We start from the raw sequence: 18,577 nt of genomic DNA, 5'->3' as shown, positions 1-18,577 counted from the left end.
GGCCATCCACTCAATTTCACCATTGTGTGAACAGATCCTTTCTGTGTTTTTAATCCACTCCTGGTTTTGGTTGCAATACTGACTGAAATATACATAGTGTGAACGCAGCCGCGGGCTATGTTCACACTACGTATATTTCAGTCAGTATTGTGGTTCTCATATTGCAACCAAAACCAGGAGTGGATTAAAAACACAGAAAGGCTCTGTCCACACAATGGTGAAATTGAGTGGATGGCCGCCATTTAATGGCAAATATTTGCTGTTATTTTAAAACAACGGCTGTTATGTTGAAATAATGGCCGTTATTTACTGTTATATGGCGGCCATCCACTCAATTTCAACATTGTGTGAACAGATCCTTTCTGTGTTTTTAATCCACTCCTGGTTTTGGTTGCAATATGAGGACCACAATACTGACTGAAATATACGTAGTGTGAACCCAGCCTAATACTGCACTCAGCTGGGATCTGGGAAGGGTAGAAATCTCAGGAAATCATCAGTGCAGCAGTGATGTTAAATTAAAGGAGAACTCTGGAGAAAAAGTAATTTATTTTAAATTAAATGGGTTCAGAAAGTTCTACAGATTTGTAATTTACTTCTATTTAAAAATCTCCAGTCTTCCAGTAATTATCAACTGCTGTATGTCCTGCAGGAAGAGGTGTATTCTTTCCAATCTGACACAGTGCTCTCTGCTGCCACCTCTGTCCATGTCAGGAACTGTCCAGAGTAGCAGTAAATCCTTATAGAAAGCTTCTCCTGCTCTGGACAGTTCCTGACATGGACGGAGGTGGCAGCAGAGAGCACTGTGTCAGACTGGAAAGAAAAAACACCTCAAGACAAGATTTTTTTTTTAAATAGAAGTAAATGACAAATTTCTGTCACCAGTCGATTTAAAATATTTTTTTTTGTAGTGAACTACCCCTTTAAGGAACATATGGTACTGTTAAGGAGTATAAAACTTTGCAAGGCACACACAGCAAATTATAAGAGCAGTTGTAAATATAGCTATAGCTGTAAAGGAACGTACAGAACGATGACTGCATTCAGGAAGATTACTCCAGGCGAAATACACAGAGTTTATTCTATGTAAACATTCCCCAGAATCAATTTCAACTAAAAACAAATGAATTTGTACAGTTATTGCTCAAAAAAAAAAAAAAAAAAAATCATTGCAGAAACTAATGGTCTTTGGGGTAGTCATTAGGTAGAAGCTGAAGGCAAAGTTGTGTGCAGGATAAACGGTCTTCACCTAAGCGTCTACAGTAGAGATGGGGAACCTGCGGCCCTCCAGCTGTTGCAAAACTACAGTTCCCATCATGCCTGGACAGCCAAAGCCGAAGGCTTTGGCTGTCCAGGCATGATGGAAACTGTAGTTTTGCAACAGCTGGAGGGCCACAAGTTCCCCCACCCCTGGTCTACAGGCAACAAGGATGGGGAGGTTTTAATTATAGAGTGAATGGAAATTGATAGACACACAGGCGTATGTTCTATGGGCATTGCTAGATCTCTTGTAGGATGTGCTCCATCGTACCATCGGTCACCGGCTGCATGGCTTCCTGTACGTATACAATGAACTCCGACGTCTCTTCTCCTTGTGTGTACACAGTAACGGTCTCGATTCCTTCCACGTCATCCGAGGAAACCACCAGGTGGTGCTGTTCTCCCAGCCCCACCGAGGCTTGCTGCAAAGCTTCCTGTATCATTACCGCGTGATTGGCCGATCGCTCTTCTTCAGTCACCTGGTAACAGGTATAAAGGACATAATATAATATACACTGAACAGAAGGCAAAAACCACAGTGCAACAAACAGCAGACAAGTAAACTTTTAGAAGAACTGGAATCAATATAAAACTACCCACAACAGATTGAATATAAAGCAGTCAGTCTACGCCTGTGTGTGTATGAGATTACGGGCCGCAGGAAGCACACAGCTGGAGTCTGATTATCCATCGGCTGATCTGTAACTATGGACACTTTCTTCTTTATTGTAAAGTTTTAATGAGACATTGGAGGGTGAGTGCCGCTAATTTTTTTCTATATTGTATTACAATGTAGAACTATTCCTAGAAACTCAATTGTCAATAACATTTTTCCAAAAAGTCAGCGTGTCACTATCCTTAAAGGGATTTTCCGATTTAAACTTACGCCATACTGCCTGAGGGTTCTCTAGATTGGCGCCCTGGCTCCTTTGTTTTGAATGTAGCCGCAGGTCATCGTGTAAACTGCAGCTCCATTCATTGTCTATAAGGCTGCTATAAAAAGAGTGGACTACACTTTTAGGATAAAGTATCACTGTGTTGTAGTTCCAGGAGCCGTACGTTACATTTCTCGGGAACACTTTAACCCCTAGATGACCCTGGACGTACAGTTACGTCATGGAAGTCTGTCACCAGATGACCCTGGACGTAACTGTATGTCCCGGGTGTTTCTCCTGCTATGAAGCGCGCTCAGGAGCGGAGCGCACTTCATAGGAGGTGGGGGCCGGCTGCAGTAAGCAGCTGGCACCTCACCGTTAATGAGCGGCCGCGGCGTTTAAGTGTAAGTGACAGGGGGAGTCCCCTGTCACTTACCGATCGGGACCCCCGCAGTGTGACTGCAGGGGTCCCGATCACCGTATCGGACCGCCGGAGGTCTCTTGCCTTCCTCCGCGCGGTCCAATCGGCGATCTGCTCACTGAGCCTGCACACGCAGGTTCAATGAGCAGATCGCCTATCTCACTGATCAATGCTATGCCTATGGCATAGCAATGATCAGTGAAGAAATTAAACTAATGAATGTAAAAGTCCCCCCCACAGTACAACTATTCCTGTAAAAAACAAGCCCTTACATGGATAGAAAACTGAAAGTGCTGGAGCTCTTAGAAAGAGAGGAGGGAAAAACAAAAACACTAAGACCAAAATTTGCGTGGTCCACTGGGTCATTTTGGGCCTGGTCCTCAAAGGGTTAATCCTTGGGTCTGCATAGGCCTCAGTAGCATTGTGCTCTAAGGAGTCATAAAATTCATATCTAATTTTACATTGGAATAATAATTTTTATAAATAGCAACATTCCCCAGAGGGAAAAAAATAAATAAATAAATTAACAAAGTGGGCTTCCACATATAGACGGCCCCCTATAATTCACTCCCAACAAGTCCTAATCTGAGGATATCCTATAGAGAACACATCTGCTAAACAGGAAAGAAATCCAGAAAACAAGACCAGAAGTGAGAAAGACCCCAGTAAACAAGGCAGTTTTATTCGTGCATTTTCTGTTCAGAAAAGATAATTTTGGCGTTTCCGTGGAGTTTATTTCCATAATAAATTTTTATTTTAAAAACTAGAATATCATCTGTGAAAATAAACGTAGAGGAAATCATTCAGGCCGTCTCTGTGGAGGATGCAGGAAAAGATAGCGGACCATAAATGTCAGCCCTGCCAGAGGAAAGAGATCTCCACGTACGCCCAGTGTAACAGCTAAGAGGCTATTTATTAAAAGTGTTAAAAAAAATAAAATAAGACTAACTGATAACATTTCAGGACACTAATCTCACTTCATCAGGGACCGCTAAAGATCACTTTTTTCTTAAAACATTCTTTACCTATTGTGCTATTTATGGCTAAAAATGGTTAAAAGAATAAAAGAAAAAACAAAAACAAACAAAAACAAAACAAAGCAAAAAAGAAAAAACAGAAACTGTCCAAAAAGTGCCTCTTTTGAAGTTCAAATACTAAGGGTGGATGGATCAAACCTCCATTGACTCAAGTCTCACCCTTTTGGAAGATATGAGGTGCACCTATGTAAAGATCTGCTCTCCATTTACTGCTCGCCAACAATGGCTGCAAATAGGTCGGAGGGTGCCAGGGAGCCCTGGATCTGAAGATATATAGAGGTCCCAGAATTGGCCTTATTTAGTGTTTAAAGGGGTATATCCATCTATCTACAAGATAGGGGATAACTAGCTGATTGTGAGAGGTCCATCTGCTGGGTCGCTGGGAATTCGTAAAGAGTACCCCAGTCTCCTGCTAAAACGGAGCGGCAGGTTACGCATGCGTGGCACTGCTTTATTCATTCACTATGGGAGTATAGTGCCATAGTGTATGGGAGCCATTGTTTCCAAGTCTGTAGGGGACCCCAGTGGTTGGACCCCTGTGGGTGGGTTCAACCACTGGGGTCCCCTACAAACTTGAAAGCAGAGTCTCCAGTCCAGAATGGAGCACTAGATATCTGCCAGTATAGGGGATGGGAATCCGCCTAGGACAGCCTTCTCCTCTGTGTCTAGTGCTACGATGCTTCAGTTCCACTCAGCCCATTATGCTTTCTCCTCTTCAATTCCATCCAGACATCCGACTTCCCATTTTACACATTTATACTAACTTTTTTTTATTTTTTTATTTTTTTTTTTACAGGCACCACCATGAAAATATAAATCAAGTTTTTTTCAGTTTTTTTTTTGCTCCATTTGCCGCGCTCCACATGTCATCTCTGCACCAAGCGTCCATATTTCTTCTCCTGGAGTCTGATAAATCACACTTCTGTCGGAGGATTTGCATTTCAAAGTCGGTGTTTACATCATCTCACTTCTGAACGTTCTCATTTACATTCTTATAGAACAGCCGCGGGCCCAGGCCCCTCCGCTGAATAATAGAGAGGAGCCGGCCCAGCCGCTAAGTGAGTGACGATGCCAGCTCCAATTCCCTTAGTTGCCATCTCTGCTCCGGTTTGATACCAGTCTTGCGTTTAAATGAAAATATGAAAGAGGCTGCTGAAGATCGCACCCCCTGGGTTACGGCAGAACACGGCTGGCATTTCACTTGCTAGGAGAAGGGAAAAAAACACTAACAAACCTTCAGAAGTTTCTTTCCGCTGGTGTTTAGTGAGACCAAAGTTATACCAGCAGAAAAAAAAAAAAATTTAATTTGGAATTAACCCCTCAAAGTCTTCAAGAAATCAGAATTTTATTTTCTTCGGTGCTTGCCATTCCTAGAGTTGTACTATGAAGCTATATGCTGCAGGGAGATCGTAACGTTTCACAATTTATTATGATCATGTTACGATCAGCGAATTAATGCAACACTGACTATAGGTTTAAAGGGCTAGTTCTGCACAAACAAATAAAAATACATTAAAAAATTATCTTTCAAATCAACTGGTGTTAGAAAGTGCCAGAGATTTGTAATTGGTACTTCTTTTAATAAATCTTGTCTTCCAGTACTTATCAGCTGCTGTATGTCCTGCAGGAAGTGGAGTATTCTCTCCAGTCTGACACAGTGCTCTCTGCTGCCACCTCTGTCCATGTCAGGAACTGTCCAGAGCAGCAGCAAATCCCCATAGAAAACCTCTCCTGCTCCCTAGACTGGAAATATCATCACTTCCTGCCGGACATACGGCAGCTGATAAATACTGGAAGGACATACAGCAGCTGGATGATTGGAGATTTTTTAATAGAAGTAAATTACAAAATTTTTTTTATTTTTTTTGCTGAACTACCCCTTTAAACTTTAACAGCAATGTAAGTCGCCTACAAAAAATTCTTGTAAAGGGGTTATTCAGGATTAGAAAATCAAACTGGTTTCTTCCAAAAATGTGTTTAAAGGGGTACTGCCATCTTGTGACGTTATCCCTAGGATAGGAGATAACTAGCTGACTGTGGAAGGTCCTACTGCTGCTGGGTCCCCTGGGATCTTATAAATAGGAACTCCGTTTTTTGGGGTGTTTTTTTGCTAGAATGTAAAAACAAAAAAAAAAACGAAAGAGGAAAGTATACATACAGCAGTGAATGGTCACTGTATAGCGGTATGTTATAGATACAGTGTTCCCTGGGGGGGGGGGGGGGGGGGTCAGGCCATTACAGAAGGTACAGTGTTAAACAGGAAACATACAGGTGAGAATGTCACAGTGACTGAGGGAAGAAGCGGCCGCCATGATGGCTTCTCCTGGAGCGCTCCTCTTATTACATTATTGTAGTAATCTTCTCACTCAGATCACTGTGACATATACGGGCAAGGTACAGGGTAATAACAGGGATGGAAAATGATGGGGACATTACAAAGCAACGGCGGGAAGGTTGGGAGAGGGATATGGGGAGGAATGAACAAGGTTTACTGCCGATGTCAGAAGTATATAACCCACCTAGCAGAGTATATAACCCAACAAGCAGAATATATAGGTATATAACCCACTGAGCAGAGTATATAACCCACTGAGCAGAGTATATAGGTATATAACCCACTGAGCAGAGTATATAGGTATATAACCTACAGAGCAGAGTATATAGGTATATAACCTACAGAGCATATAGGTATATAACCTACAGAGCAGAGTATATAGGTATATAACCTACAGAGCAGAGTATATAGGTATATAACCCACTGAGCAGAGTGTATAGCCCACCTAGCAGAGTATATAGGTGTATAAGGGGAAACAAACAAGAAGCCTAGTAAACAGGTGCGTTTTCCCATAATATTTCTAATATAACTCCACTATCTTACAGCTGATATAAGGCTATAATCTACATAATAAGTAATAAAGTGATAATAACAGGTGAAGTAAACCATTTACATTTATTGGCAGCTGTTAATTTTCAATGACTAGAAATGGAGGTGATATAGATCCACAACCCAGCCCCCGGCTCTTCTGTAAGAGACTATGGATCAGGTATGGATTAGACGCTCTCTTTTTCATCCATAATTTATTTTATTTTTATCTCAAAGAATAAACTTTTTTTTTCAGTGTCGTAATTATAAAATTTTTATTTAATTTTTTACATTTTTAAGCCATTGACTTCTATGGGAGAAACAATGCTACCACCCAGACGGTGGCAGACGATGCAGCCGCTGCTTCCTTGCTGCCGATAGGGCTGTGACTGCTGTGCAGACAGGTTACGCTCCCATCGGGCACACACCTACCGCACGGAGCAGCACTGCAGAGGATATAGTGGGAGGAAGACAAAATGCTTCCATCGCCTCAAGGAGACTCCAATAACTGTGCTCAGCCAATCGCGTCTGAGCAGCTGATGACGTGGCAGAGGGGGGCCAGCATGAGGGATGGCTGCAGTGGTTCGGCCGGCCTCCTGAAGATGTCGTCATTGTCCCAAGATGGCGGCCGGGGGTCGACAGTAATGCGGTGAGTATAATGCACCACACTTCCGGGGTGGGGGGAACACGGGGAAGGGGGCCATTCACTTACATAACACACATTACAAAGTTGTATAACTTTGTAATGTGTGTTATTTTCTGAATAAATGTTTAGCGCCGCACTACCCCTTTAAAGTCTCTATATACCTGCGGAGGTGGTCGGTAAGGCAAGTGAATGGAGTGTCAGCACACATGCTCCACTCACTCCCTATAGGACTTCTCAGGATAGTCAAGTAGAGAGCGCTGCTATAGTCCCATAGCAAGTAAATAGAGAGGAGACAGAGCATACATGCTGCCGATCCATTCACTGCCCGGATATGGGAACCACAGAAGAGATTTAAAGGGGTATTCAGCCCAAACATAACTTTTGATATGTTGCTAACATACTTCCATACTTGTTATTATCTATTCAGTCTCCTTCCCCCAGTTCTGAGCTGCTGCTTTCTGCTGAACATACAAAAATCTGTGTGTGAGCTTTTCTTTCAGTCTCCCCCTCCTCCCTTCTGAGACAGCTGATGTAAACAAGTCCCTGGCAGGCTTTATCTGCAACATTGTAGCTTCTTTGTAATGCTGGGAGGATTAAACACAGTGAGTACATGAGCAACTTGACCTGACAGCATTATAAAGAAGCCCAGAACGTTGCAGATAGAGCCTGCCAGGGACTTGCTTACATTAGCTGTCTGAGAAGGGATGGGGAGACAGAAAGAAGAGCTCACACACAGATTTTTGTATGGAAAGCAGCAGCTTAGAAATGGGGGAAGGAGACTGAACAGATAATAACAGGTATGGAAGGAATTGATAGTCTTACCATGGGCAGTAACTTATCAAAAGTTATGTTTAAGAGGAATACCCCTTTAAACTAGGAGCAGGTTGCTTACTGAAAATAATTGCATGTGAAAATGAGAGACTGGATGAAGACTGCAGACTCCGGGCCCTATTCCACCGGACGATTATCGTTAGCGATTAACGATCTCAAACGACAGCTATTGTGAAAGACCTGAAAACGTTCACTCATTTCCATGGACCGATAATCATTACTTATGATCGTATTTGCGATCGTTTTTACTTTGCTATTTTTTCGCTATTGCGTTCGTATCTACTGAGAATGACTAAACAACGTCTTACTCAATGCGAACGATTTGCGAATGTTTTGCGAACGAGCAACGATAAAAATAGGTCCAGGTCTTATAAAGCGATCAACAATTTCTCGTTCGGTCGTTAATCGTTAACTGCATTTCAACCGAACGATTATCGTTTAGATTCGAACGATTTAACGATAATCTGAACGATAATCGTCCGGTGGGCCCTCAGACTTAGAAACGTTATCATCCCAAGGTAACCGCTGTTATATAAAGTCCTCTCTATAAACTCCAGAGAACATGAAGATAGATTTCCTAAAGCAGACAACTCCTTTAATTGTGAAAAGTACCAGTGACCCCAGCATCTGACCGCTGTGAAGAGTAGAGTAAGCCACCGCCTCACCTGTTCCACTACTGTTACAGTTCCGGGTGCCATGGCGACCACCGAAGCGACAGCATCATGGGATTCCGTCCCCAACTCGATGATCTGCTGGAGTATGTTCACAGCCGTGGGATCGAGCTTCTCACCTGGAAAATCAAGCAAAAAGTTACCTGAAGGTGCGGTAAACTTTCTGCACCTACATATAACTTTTACACAAAAGGAGGCTATAAGATTAGATAAAAAAAAAAAAATGTACCAGTTATCTGAAGACGTCCAAACAGTACACGATAACCGTTTTGGCGTCTTCTGACAACTTTTACAAAAATATGATTGCAAGAGAAAGAAAAAAAAAAAACTGTAAGGCTGGGATCACACTGCATTTTTGCATTCCGTTTTTTTTCCCCGTCCATATTTGCTAAAAAACTGATGCATTTGTGAGCATCCGTTGTGATCCATTTTTCCATTGACTTCCATTATTAAAAAAACAGCTCAAAAAGGATCCGTTTTTTTTTTGTTTGTTTTTTTTGTAACGTACTGCATTTTCCAGCGTATAAGGTGACTGGGAGTATAAGACGACCCCTGACTTTCAATCACATTGTCAGGGGTTCGCCCTATTCGCCGGAAAATGTTAACCCCAGCCTGACCGCAACCCTGCTGCGGTCAGACAGGGATTAACAAAAACATTCTTGGCGCAGGCACTGTGACGTACACTACCGGCACCGGGGACGGAGATAGCTGAACCTCTTCCCTGGCAGCCGAGCGTCTCTTTGGAGATGCTCAGAGACACTCGGCTGCCGGGAGAGCTTTGGAAACTTCTGGCGTTTCTCTCATTCCCCCAAAGCTCTCCCGGCAGGGAGAGGTTCTGCAATCTCTGTCCCCAGCGCAGGTAGTGGACGTCACACTACCTGCGCCGGGAACGGTACCGGAGGCGCGAGGAGGCCAGGAACGGACCCTAGGTGAATTAAATATTTGGGTGTTTTTTTTATAGTGGTCGCCCCATTCGGTGGAGATGGGGCCATTTTTGAGCCCCCCCACCACATGCGGCGACCATACCCGGCGTATAAGACGACCCCCGACTTTAACGCCGATTTTTCGGGGTTAAAAAGTAGTCTTATACGCCAGAAAATACGGTACATAAAAACGTACCTGACCTTAATTTTGTGCACATTAAAAAAACAACGATACGTTTTAATCAGTGGCGTAGCTACCAGGGTCGCAGCGGTGGCCCCTGCGACCCGGCCCGCTACGAGGGGGGGCCCGCGAGGGCCCCCCCTTACCACTGCACTGCTCCCCCCTTAAATTACTCTTGTGACCGCAAGCATTGATTTGCTTGCGGTCACAAGAGCGTGCTCGTCCGGGCCCCCGGCTGATGCGCGGCTGCCGGGGGTGTCCCGTCCTATCCCCGGCAGCGCGGCGCATCAGTGAGCTGCCTGGGGCCCCGACTTTCGGCACAGGAAGCGCACGTCAGAGACGCTTCCTGTGTCAGAAGTCCCAGCCCCAGCGTACAGGGAGCTCACTGATGCGCCGCACTGCCGGGGATGGGACGGGACACCCCCGGCAGCCGCGCATCAGCCGGGGACAGCGCCTGAAGAAGAAGAGGTTCGCCGGGGGAGCGGGTTGTCAGGTGAGTTTGTGTGTTTGTTTTTTTAAATACTGCTTAGCATAGAGGAAAGGGGGGGGGCATCTATAATGGGGGGAAGAGAATGGGGGGGGCATCTATAATGGGGGGAGAGGGGGGCATCTATAAGGGGGGAAAGAGAACAGGGGGCATCTATAATGGGGGAGAGGGGGGCATCTATAATGGGGGAAGAGAAGAGGGGGCATCTTCAAGGGGGGAAGAGGGGGGCATCTATAAGGGGAGGGGGCATCTATAATGGGGGGAGAGAGGGGGCATCTATAATGGGGGGGAGAGGGGGCATCTATAATGGGGGGAGAGGGGGCATCTATAATGGGGGGAGAGGGGGGCATCTATAAGGGGGGAAAGAGAACAGGGGGGCATCTATAATGGGGGGAGAGGGGGGCATCTATAATGGGGGAGAGGGGGGCATCTATAATGGGGGAGAGGGGGGCATCTATAATGGGGGGAGAGGGAGGCATCTATAAGGGGGAGAGAAGAGGGGCCATCTTCAAGGGGGGGGAGAGGGGGGCATCTATAAGGGGAGGGGGTATCTATAAGGGGGGGAGAAGAGGGGGCCATCTTCAAGGGGGAGAGTGGGGGCCATCTATAAGAGGAGGGGGGCATCTATAATGGGGGGAGAGAGGGGGCATCTATAATGGGGGTAGAGGGGATCATCTATAAGGGGAGGGGGGCATCAATAATGGGGGGGGGGAGGGGGCATCTATAATGGGGGGGGGAGAGGGGGGATCTATAATGGGGGGGAGAGGGGGCATCTATAAGGGGGGGAGAAGAGGGGCCATCTTCAGGGGGGGGGGAAGGGGGCCATCTATAAGGGGGGAGAAGAGGGGGCCATCTACAAGGGGGGGAGTGGGGGCCATCTATAAGGGGAGGGGGGCATCTATAATGGGGGGGGGAGAGGGGGCATCATTAATGGGGGTAGAGGGGGTCATCTATAAGGGGAGGGGGAGAGGGGGCCATCTATAAGGGGAGGGGGAGAGGGGGCATCTATAATGGGGTAGAGGGGGTCATCTATAAATGAAGGGGGGTGCAACATGCAGTGGGGGCCATCTATATATACTATAAGGGGGTCACATAGAGTCAGGGCTACCCACCAAATGAGGGTGTAAAGGGGACAGTACAGATGTGCAGTGTGTATATAGATGAGGATGGTGCCAGAGTGAGGAGACTAATATGTCTGTCTGGCAGATTCTGTGGATTCGTGGCTCGGAGAAGTTCTCATTGGCCCAGGACAGATGGAGAAGAAGATGAAAAGGAAAGACGTCCCCTGTGAGTCACCTGATATACTGTATCTGCGCTGTAATTTATATGGTGTATACAACCTGTGTGGAGCTGCTTCCACCTCTATATGACTGTATGAGGTGATAGTTATCTGTGTACAGTGGATCTTATTCAGTAGCAGCGGTGGTGTTAGTCAGTATGTGGCGGTGTTAGTCGGTATGTGGCGGTAATATTTGTTACTTGTTATCCGGTACTGTGTTTTATTGGTCTCAGTATACTGGTTTTGGTCAGTAACAATGTGGTGGTGATGGTAGTGGTTGTGATGTGGCGTTAATATTTGCCCCTTGTATACTTGTATTATTGGCAATATTGGTCTCAGTATACAGTAACAGTATGGCGGTAATATATATGGTGATAATATTTTAACTTCCTATATGCTGGTGTTGTTGGTAATATCTGTCTTGGAGTGTGTATATATATATATATATATATATATATATATATATATATATATATATATATATAGACTGAGCTCTGGTCAATAAGTATTACTTTTTCCTGGTATAAATATAGTCACTGACAGTTAGGAAAAATAAAATATACCTTTTATTTCTTTGTTTAAAAATTGTGCCAAGAAAAAATGTATATTTGCAATAGAAAAAACAAAACACACAACTAAACACAACAAAACAAAAAGGAATGACATAATGTCAAGCAAAAAAATTCATATGTGCATTATTATCTTCACGAAGTGCAATAACCGTATGTGCAATAAGGACATTGTGGGGGTTATGTGCAATAAGAAGCTATTGAACAAAAAAGTGCAATAACCACCTGTGCAATATAGATACTGTAAGAAGTGCAATATAGGGATAATACAGTAGAGATACACAGCAATATGTGCTGATACTCTAGGAGTGGAAATCCCCACTAACATCTATGGACAGCTACGTGATGGCCGTGAAGATAATAATGCACATATGAATTTTTTTGCTTGACATTATGTCATTCCTTTTTGTTTTGTTGTGTTTAGTTGTGTGTTTTGTTTTTTCTATTGCAAATATACATTTTTTCTTGGCACAATTTTTAAACAAAGAAATAAAAGGTATATTTTATTTTTCCTAACTGTCAGTGACTATATATATATATATATATATATATATATATATATATATATATATATATATATATATATATATATATATATACACACACACACACATACACCTACCAGTAGCATCACTTGGTCGTGAAAGGGGGGGGGGGGGCCCAAGTTGACCTCTCGCACCAGGGCCCAGGAGACATTAGCTACGCCCCTGGTTTTAATCCTTTCCTGTTTTTTTTTTTTTTTTTTAAACGGAAGTCAATGGAAAAACGGACGCACACAAATGCATCTGTTTTTTCATCATTTTTTTTTTCCGCAAAAATAGATGAAAAAAAGGGACTGCAAAAATACAGTGCGAACCCCGCCTAAGATCTGGAAATCAGTAAGTAAGAGTTATTTGACAACGTTCTAACATAACTTGGTTTCTGCGTTCTCATGCAACTTTAAAAAAAAAAAAATTATTACTAAACAGAGAACGCTGTAAAATCACGTGATCATGTGGCAGAACAGGAGCTATTACATATACATAAATAACGGGCAGGAAATCAGACAAGTTGACCTAACTTTCTATTATATGAGAGGATTGTGTTCAGAGAAGCTTTATAATGGGTGTGTGTGTGTGTGTGTGTGTGTGTGTGTGTGTGTGTGTGTGTGTACGCTTCCTCCAAGGCCGCCATCTGTGCGACCATCTGCAGCTCTCCTGATAAACAAAGTAGGGCTTCTGCAGAGTAATTTGCGCAGATGAAACTAAATAATGTTCAGAAATTAGGCTGCATCTCCATATGCATTGTAGTGGAGGAGTCAAGATGGAGAGGCCCATTACCTAAGCTAACATGGAGCAGAGCTCGGTTTATCATGGAGCAACATGACAGCCCAGCGGTTACGTGACTCTGCAGGTAAAACCTACTGCACCACCTCAACTCAGCTACATCTGATACAGCACGGACCCCACACTCATCCGAAAAAGATCTATTGTGTAAAGGGGAACATCTGGAAAAAAAAATTTTTTTTTTTTCAAATCCACCGTTAGAAGAAAGTTATACATTGATCCCTCAACTTACAATGGCCTCAGGATACAATATTTCCAACATACAATGGTCCTTTCTGGACCATCGTAATTTGAGACCAGACTTAACATACAACATACAATACTACGGACAGTCAGGATCTGCGGCACATGTAAGTAACTAGATGATCAACCAATGAAAGTGGCCATTTTAGTGGTAAAACCCCAGTATTAGTGAAGTGCCTGCACTGGTTGGCTCTCTAGTAGTGTATAGTGTGATAATTTAGAATTTTAGAATTTTGGTCTCAACATACAATATTTTCAACATACAATGGTCGTCCTGGAACCAATTAATATCGTATGCTGAGGGACCACTGTATAGATTTGTATTTTATTTCTTGTATTTAAAAATCTCCAGTCTTCCACTACTTATCAGCTGCTGTATGTCCTGCAGGAAGTGGTGTATTCTTTCCAGTCTGACACAGTGCTCTCTGCTGCCACCTCTGTCCATGTCAGGAACTGTCCAGAGCAGGAGAGGTTTTCTGTGGGGATTTGTTACGGTTTGTGTTTTTTTGCTGGAGTACCCCAGGGGTTGGCCACTTTATAGTACAATTGCTCAGTGTACATTATTAGTAAGTGTACCACTGTATATACTGACAGCAGCTCCTTGTGCACCACAGAGTTAAAATCAGACTCCCCTCCTCCAGGCTGTGGTGCCCCGCTCCGTGGTGAGTCTGTCCATAAGATGGCCGACATGGAAGAACATGCACATGCTCACTAGGTGTAACAGCTGTCTATCACAATCTGCGAACATTTGCTCTCCTCTCCTGCTCCCATTGGAGTAAGCTATATCATGTCTGCTCTATGGGATAACATAGTTTAAACCTTAAATTTGCTTAATTCTTGAAATCCGCCCTCTCCCCTGAGACCCTACCTAGACATCAACGTGCCCCAATAGGGTATACAAACAGGGAATTTTCTACTGATAGTCCATTTTTTTCCCTTCAAGGATAGTATTTTAAATTTCTCATTCAGAGTCAGTCATACCAGGGCTTGTTTTTTGCAGGACAAATTGTTCTTTTTAATGGCTCTTTTCACGTTACTATACAATGTAATGGAAAACCAACTGTGTGTATTAACACTGAGGAAGAAAACAGACACCCTTATTCTGCGGGTCAGTTCTATTAAAGAGAGGCCATCGTTTTGTAAATTTTTTACTACTTTGCATTACCGTATTCTGTAATTTTTCCATTTATGGAGAAGTGTGAGAGCTCGTTTTTTGAGGGGTGAGCTGTAATTTGTATTAATATAATTTTCTTAAGGTACATATTACTTTTTGATTGATTTTTAATCCAATGTTTTATGTAAGGCCTGGAGATCAAAAAACAGCATGAATGGTAATCACTTGAAATTTAACTGCCTAGACGATGCTGTTGCAAGATCTAGGGCATGGGTCTACAAACTGCGGACCTCCAGCTGTTGCGAAACTACAACTCCCATCATGCCTGGACAGCTAAAGCTTGGGATTTGGCTGTCCAGGCATGATGGGAAATGTAGTTTTGCAACAGCTGGAGGGCTGCAGTTCGGAGACCCATGATCTAGGGCATAGTCAGGATCAGAATTATCTGAGATTCCAGCTGCACCTGCTGTGTATGGAGCAGCCTGTGTTATTGCTTTATTATATCTAAAGAATCAGGAGTTAAGGGGTACTCCGGCAAAAATCTTTCTTTCTAATCAACTTGTTTCAGAAAGGTATATAGATTTGTAATTTACTTCTATTTAAAAATCTCCAGTCTTCCAGTACTTATCAGCTGCTGTATGTCCTGCAGGAAGTGGTGTATTATTTCCAATCTGAAAAAGTGCTCTCTGCTGCCACCTCTGTCCAAGTCAGGAACTGTCCAGAGCAGGAGAGGTATTCTATAAGGATTTGCTACTGCTCTGGACAGTTCCTGGCATGGACAGAGGAGAGTAATGTGTCACACTGGAAGAAATCCATCACTTCCTGCAGGACATCCAGCAGCGGATAAGTATTGGAAGACTTGAGATTTTTAAATACAAGTAAATTACAAATCTATAAAACTTTCTGTAACAAGTTTATTAAAAAGAAAAAAAAGATTTTCGCTGGAGTGCCCCTTTAAGTCCTGATTCCTCAGATATAAGAATAGTCAACTAAAAAGTCAGATATAGTCAACTAAAACGCCCTAAAACTTAGGTACAAAAGGCAATTTCTGGGTGCAAGTATATATATATATATATATGATTTTACATGTTGTGCTATATTACAGCTTTCCCGTTCGGCTTGTAGTAGCGTTAACCACGATAACCTGCAGTCATAGCTACAGTATAACAAGCAGATAAAGTACCGCAGCTTCCTCCGTACGCCAACCGCACGCGCTAGACGTCAGATAATATAAACAGATTGATCATAATACCCAGAAACGTTATTATTTACTTGCTGGCTCTTTAGTATTCATTCATCTTCCTAGGAAGACAGAACTTCACGCTCCACTTACTGGTTTCGGAGGTATAGCGGAGATCCTGGAGAGCGGCAACAGCTGTCTGCGTTCCCTGAACATCTGCTTCAGCTTCAGTGATATGAAGGAACTGGGCAGAGACCTCCTCGGTCACATCCGACTGCTAAACTCCGCAGAAGAGGAGGGGGGAAAAAAAGAAAGAGATGCAGAGATGACAATATGCAGTGTGTACGGGGAAGGATGTTCTATAGACTGCAGTCTGCGGGATGACGGCTCCCACTGTATCACCGGTTACTGCTGTTACTATAATACAACGTGTATATGAGCCTAGCAGAGAGGACATGGCACAGTAATTCCCGGCTAGGATACACATTACGGCTATAAAAAAAAAAAAAAAAAAAAAAACGAATTTAAATAAAAAAAAAAATTTATAAAAAAATTAGAGCCTAATTTTCTTATTTTTTCCATTGTTACCAGAATTCTTTTTTCCATTATCATTTTAGGGCTCGTTTCTTGTGGGACCAATTTTACTCAGCATCATCTTGGAGTTCTTATAACTTATTGACCAGAATAAAAATTTTATCCCCCCCCTCCAAATAAGTTTTCTCCACATGAGCAGGAAACATCACACTGTAAATTTATAAGAAGCATTTTGCTAAAAAAGGGTCTGCGGCTGACAGTGTCTGGTCATCCTGAGTGCTTTCCTAATGGTTGGGCACAGCGCTGATTGCTGGATGACCTGTGCAGCGACTGATACCTGCACAGTCCCTTCTCCTGCTGGACACCGATCTGTGAGATCAGCGCCGGGCAGGGGAGGAATCTGGAGGCCACGTGCACCACATCCAGATTCCTACGTATAAAGCCCCATAGAAAACGCATCAAAAACAAAGCTGCAGGACCCTCAATTATTAGTCACATGACTGGTAGAATACTGTAAGCAGTGATAATCCATATTAAATGTGTGAGTGCGTGTCTGTGTGTATGAAGCAGAGTTGTTTGTGTAGGGTTATGTAGCAGAGCTGTTTGTGTAGGTTTATGTAGCAGAGCTGTGCGTCTGTATATTGGTATACTTGCACTGTGTGTCTGTGTGTATGAAGCAGAGTTGTTTGTGTAGGGTTATGTAGCAGAGCTGTGCGTCTGTATACTTGCACTGTGTGTCTGTGTGTATGAAGCAGAGTTGTTTGTGTAGGGTTATGTAGCAGAGCTGTGCGTCTGTATACTTGCACTGTGTGTCTGTGGGTATGTTTATGTCGCAGAGCTGTGTGTGTATTTTGATGTAGCAGAGCCGGGTGTGTATTGTGCATGCAGTAAAGCTATGTATCTCTGGGTATAATGTACTGTCATGGAGACTGTCAAAGCGGTCCTGTCATTTCAGTAAACCTTCACTGCTTTTTTTTTTTTTTTTTTTTTAAACAGCATTGGCTATATGATAAGAAATCAGAGATGTTATCAAGGGACTCTTTCAGTGGTGCAGCCTTGGTGTTGGGCCTATAGGGTTCTCTGCAAAAACATTAATCTACAGCCTAAAATTGTATATGATGGCAAACCAAAGTGATTGCACAGCCAAAACAAGTTGTGTGTGTGTGTGTGTGTGTGTGTTTTGGGGGGGAAGGTTAAAAAAAAAAAAAACACAGTAAAGAATATATTATCACTTGACTCTCTCATTAGTGCAGCCCTGGCTTTCGGCCTACAGAGACTTTGTCTAAAGACATCCTAATGGTGTCATTGTATAGATTTTGCATAAATGTAATTGCTGAGATGAATCGAGTCCACATGACATCAGAGCAGGGCACATTACTGCTGGCCGTTCTCAGTAGTGCAGTCTTGGCTTTGGGCCTGTAACTTCTTAAGCTTATATCTTGGCATAGAAAACCATTATCAAAAAGCAGTGTTCACACCTGCTCTATACGCTACAGAGTCTTTTATATTGATAGATCTTTATATCTTTCCCACAGCCCAGTTGGATCCGTCTCTATAGGTGGCACATACACACAGAATCCCTTAGTTGTCACCCCTCTTATCCTGACTGATTCAGGGGACGTCCTGGGAGAACGGCCAAACGTTTCATCAATATCCTCCTCCGTTATTGAGAGGGAAAGGCCCATTAGATGAAAGACACAGAACGCTGTTGATGCTCTATTTACCGCTGGCGTTGTCTGCAAATGAATCACCGTTCTCAGATACAGCGACCGGCCAGAGCTTATCTGACAAACCCCTGACAGGCCGAACATTCATCACCTGCCCTGTGCCGACCGGCCAACACCGCCAACACGCCTCCACCTTCAGCCGGCTGCCTGGACGTTTTCTCATTATGCCGATCAAAAAAAATAAATAAATCTTGTAGACATTTAAGAATGGAGGAAGGTATTGCATGTTCATCAGATAGCAACACGGAATCCATTCCCAAAGGCCAACGGCGCCTTCCAATCGACTTCAATAAATCAGCCAGACAGTTAAATAAGCAAGTGCGGGCCATCAAACCGAAAATGTCACATTTCCCCGGGATCGGTGATATCCTTAATCTGATCTGCATTTTTCATCTGTGACAATTACAATGT

At 43.4% G+C, this 18,577-nt stretch overlaps 1 protein-coding gene across 3 annotated transcripts in view; it reads right to left on the bottom strand.

Moving 5' to 3' along the window:
• Positions 1 to 752: 752 nt before the first annotated feature.
• The window catches only part of ZFAT (zinc finger and AT-hook domain containing), a 117,531-nt gene continuing 99,706 nt past the window's right edge, over positions 753 to 18,577 (bottom strand). For all 3 annotated transcript variants that reach the window (XM_069957068.1, XM_069957066.1, XM_069957067.1), the window contains exons 15-17: positions 16,059 to 16,182; positions 8,599 to 8,723; positions 753 to 1,739 (exon numbers count right to left, since the gene is read on the bottom strand). In XM_069957068.1, coding sequence (XP_069813169.1) covers positions 1,500 to 1,739; positions 8,599 to 8,723; positions 16,059 to 16,182 — 489 coding nt within the window. In that variant the 3' untranslated portion in view covers positions 753 to 1,499. The remainder of the gene's footprint in view (positions 1,740 to 8,598; positions 8,724 to 16,058; positions 16,183 to 18,577) is intronic.

This window comes from Dendropsophus ebraccatus, chromosome 2 (genome assembly GCF_027789765.1).
Source record: "Dendropsophus ebraccatus isolate aDenEbr1 chromosome 2, aDenEbr1.pat, whole genome shotgun sequence".
Classification (NCBI taxonomy): domain Eukaryota; kingdom Metazoa; phylum Chordata; class Amphibia; order Anura; family Hylidae; genus Dendropsophus; species Dendropsophus ebraccatus.
This window is presented reverse-complemented; position numbering and strand designations above follow the sequence as displayed.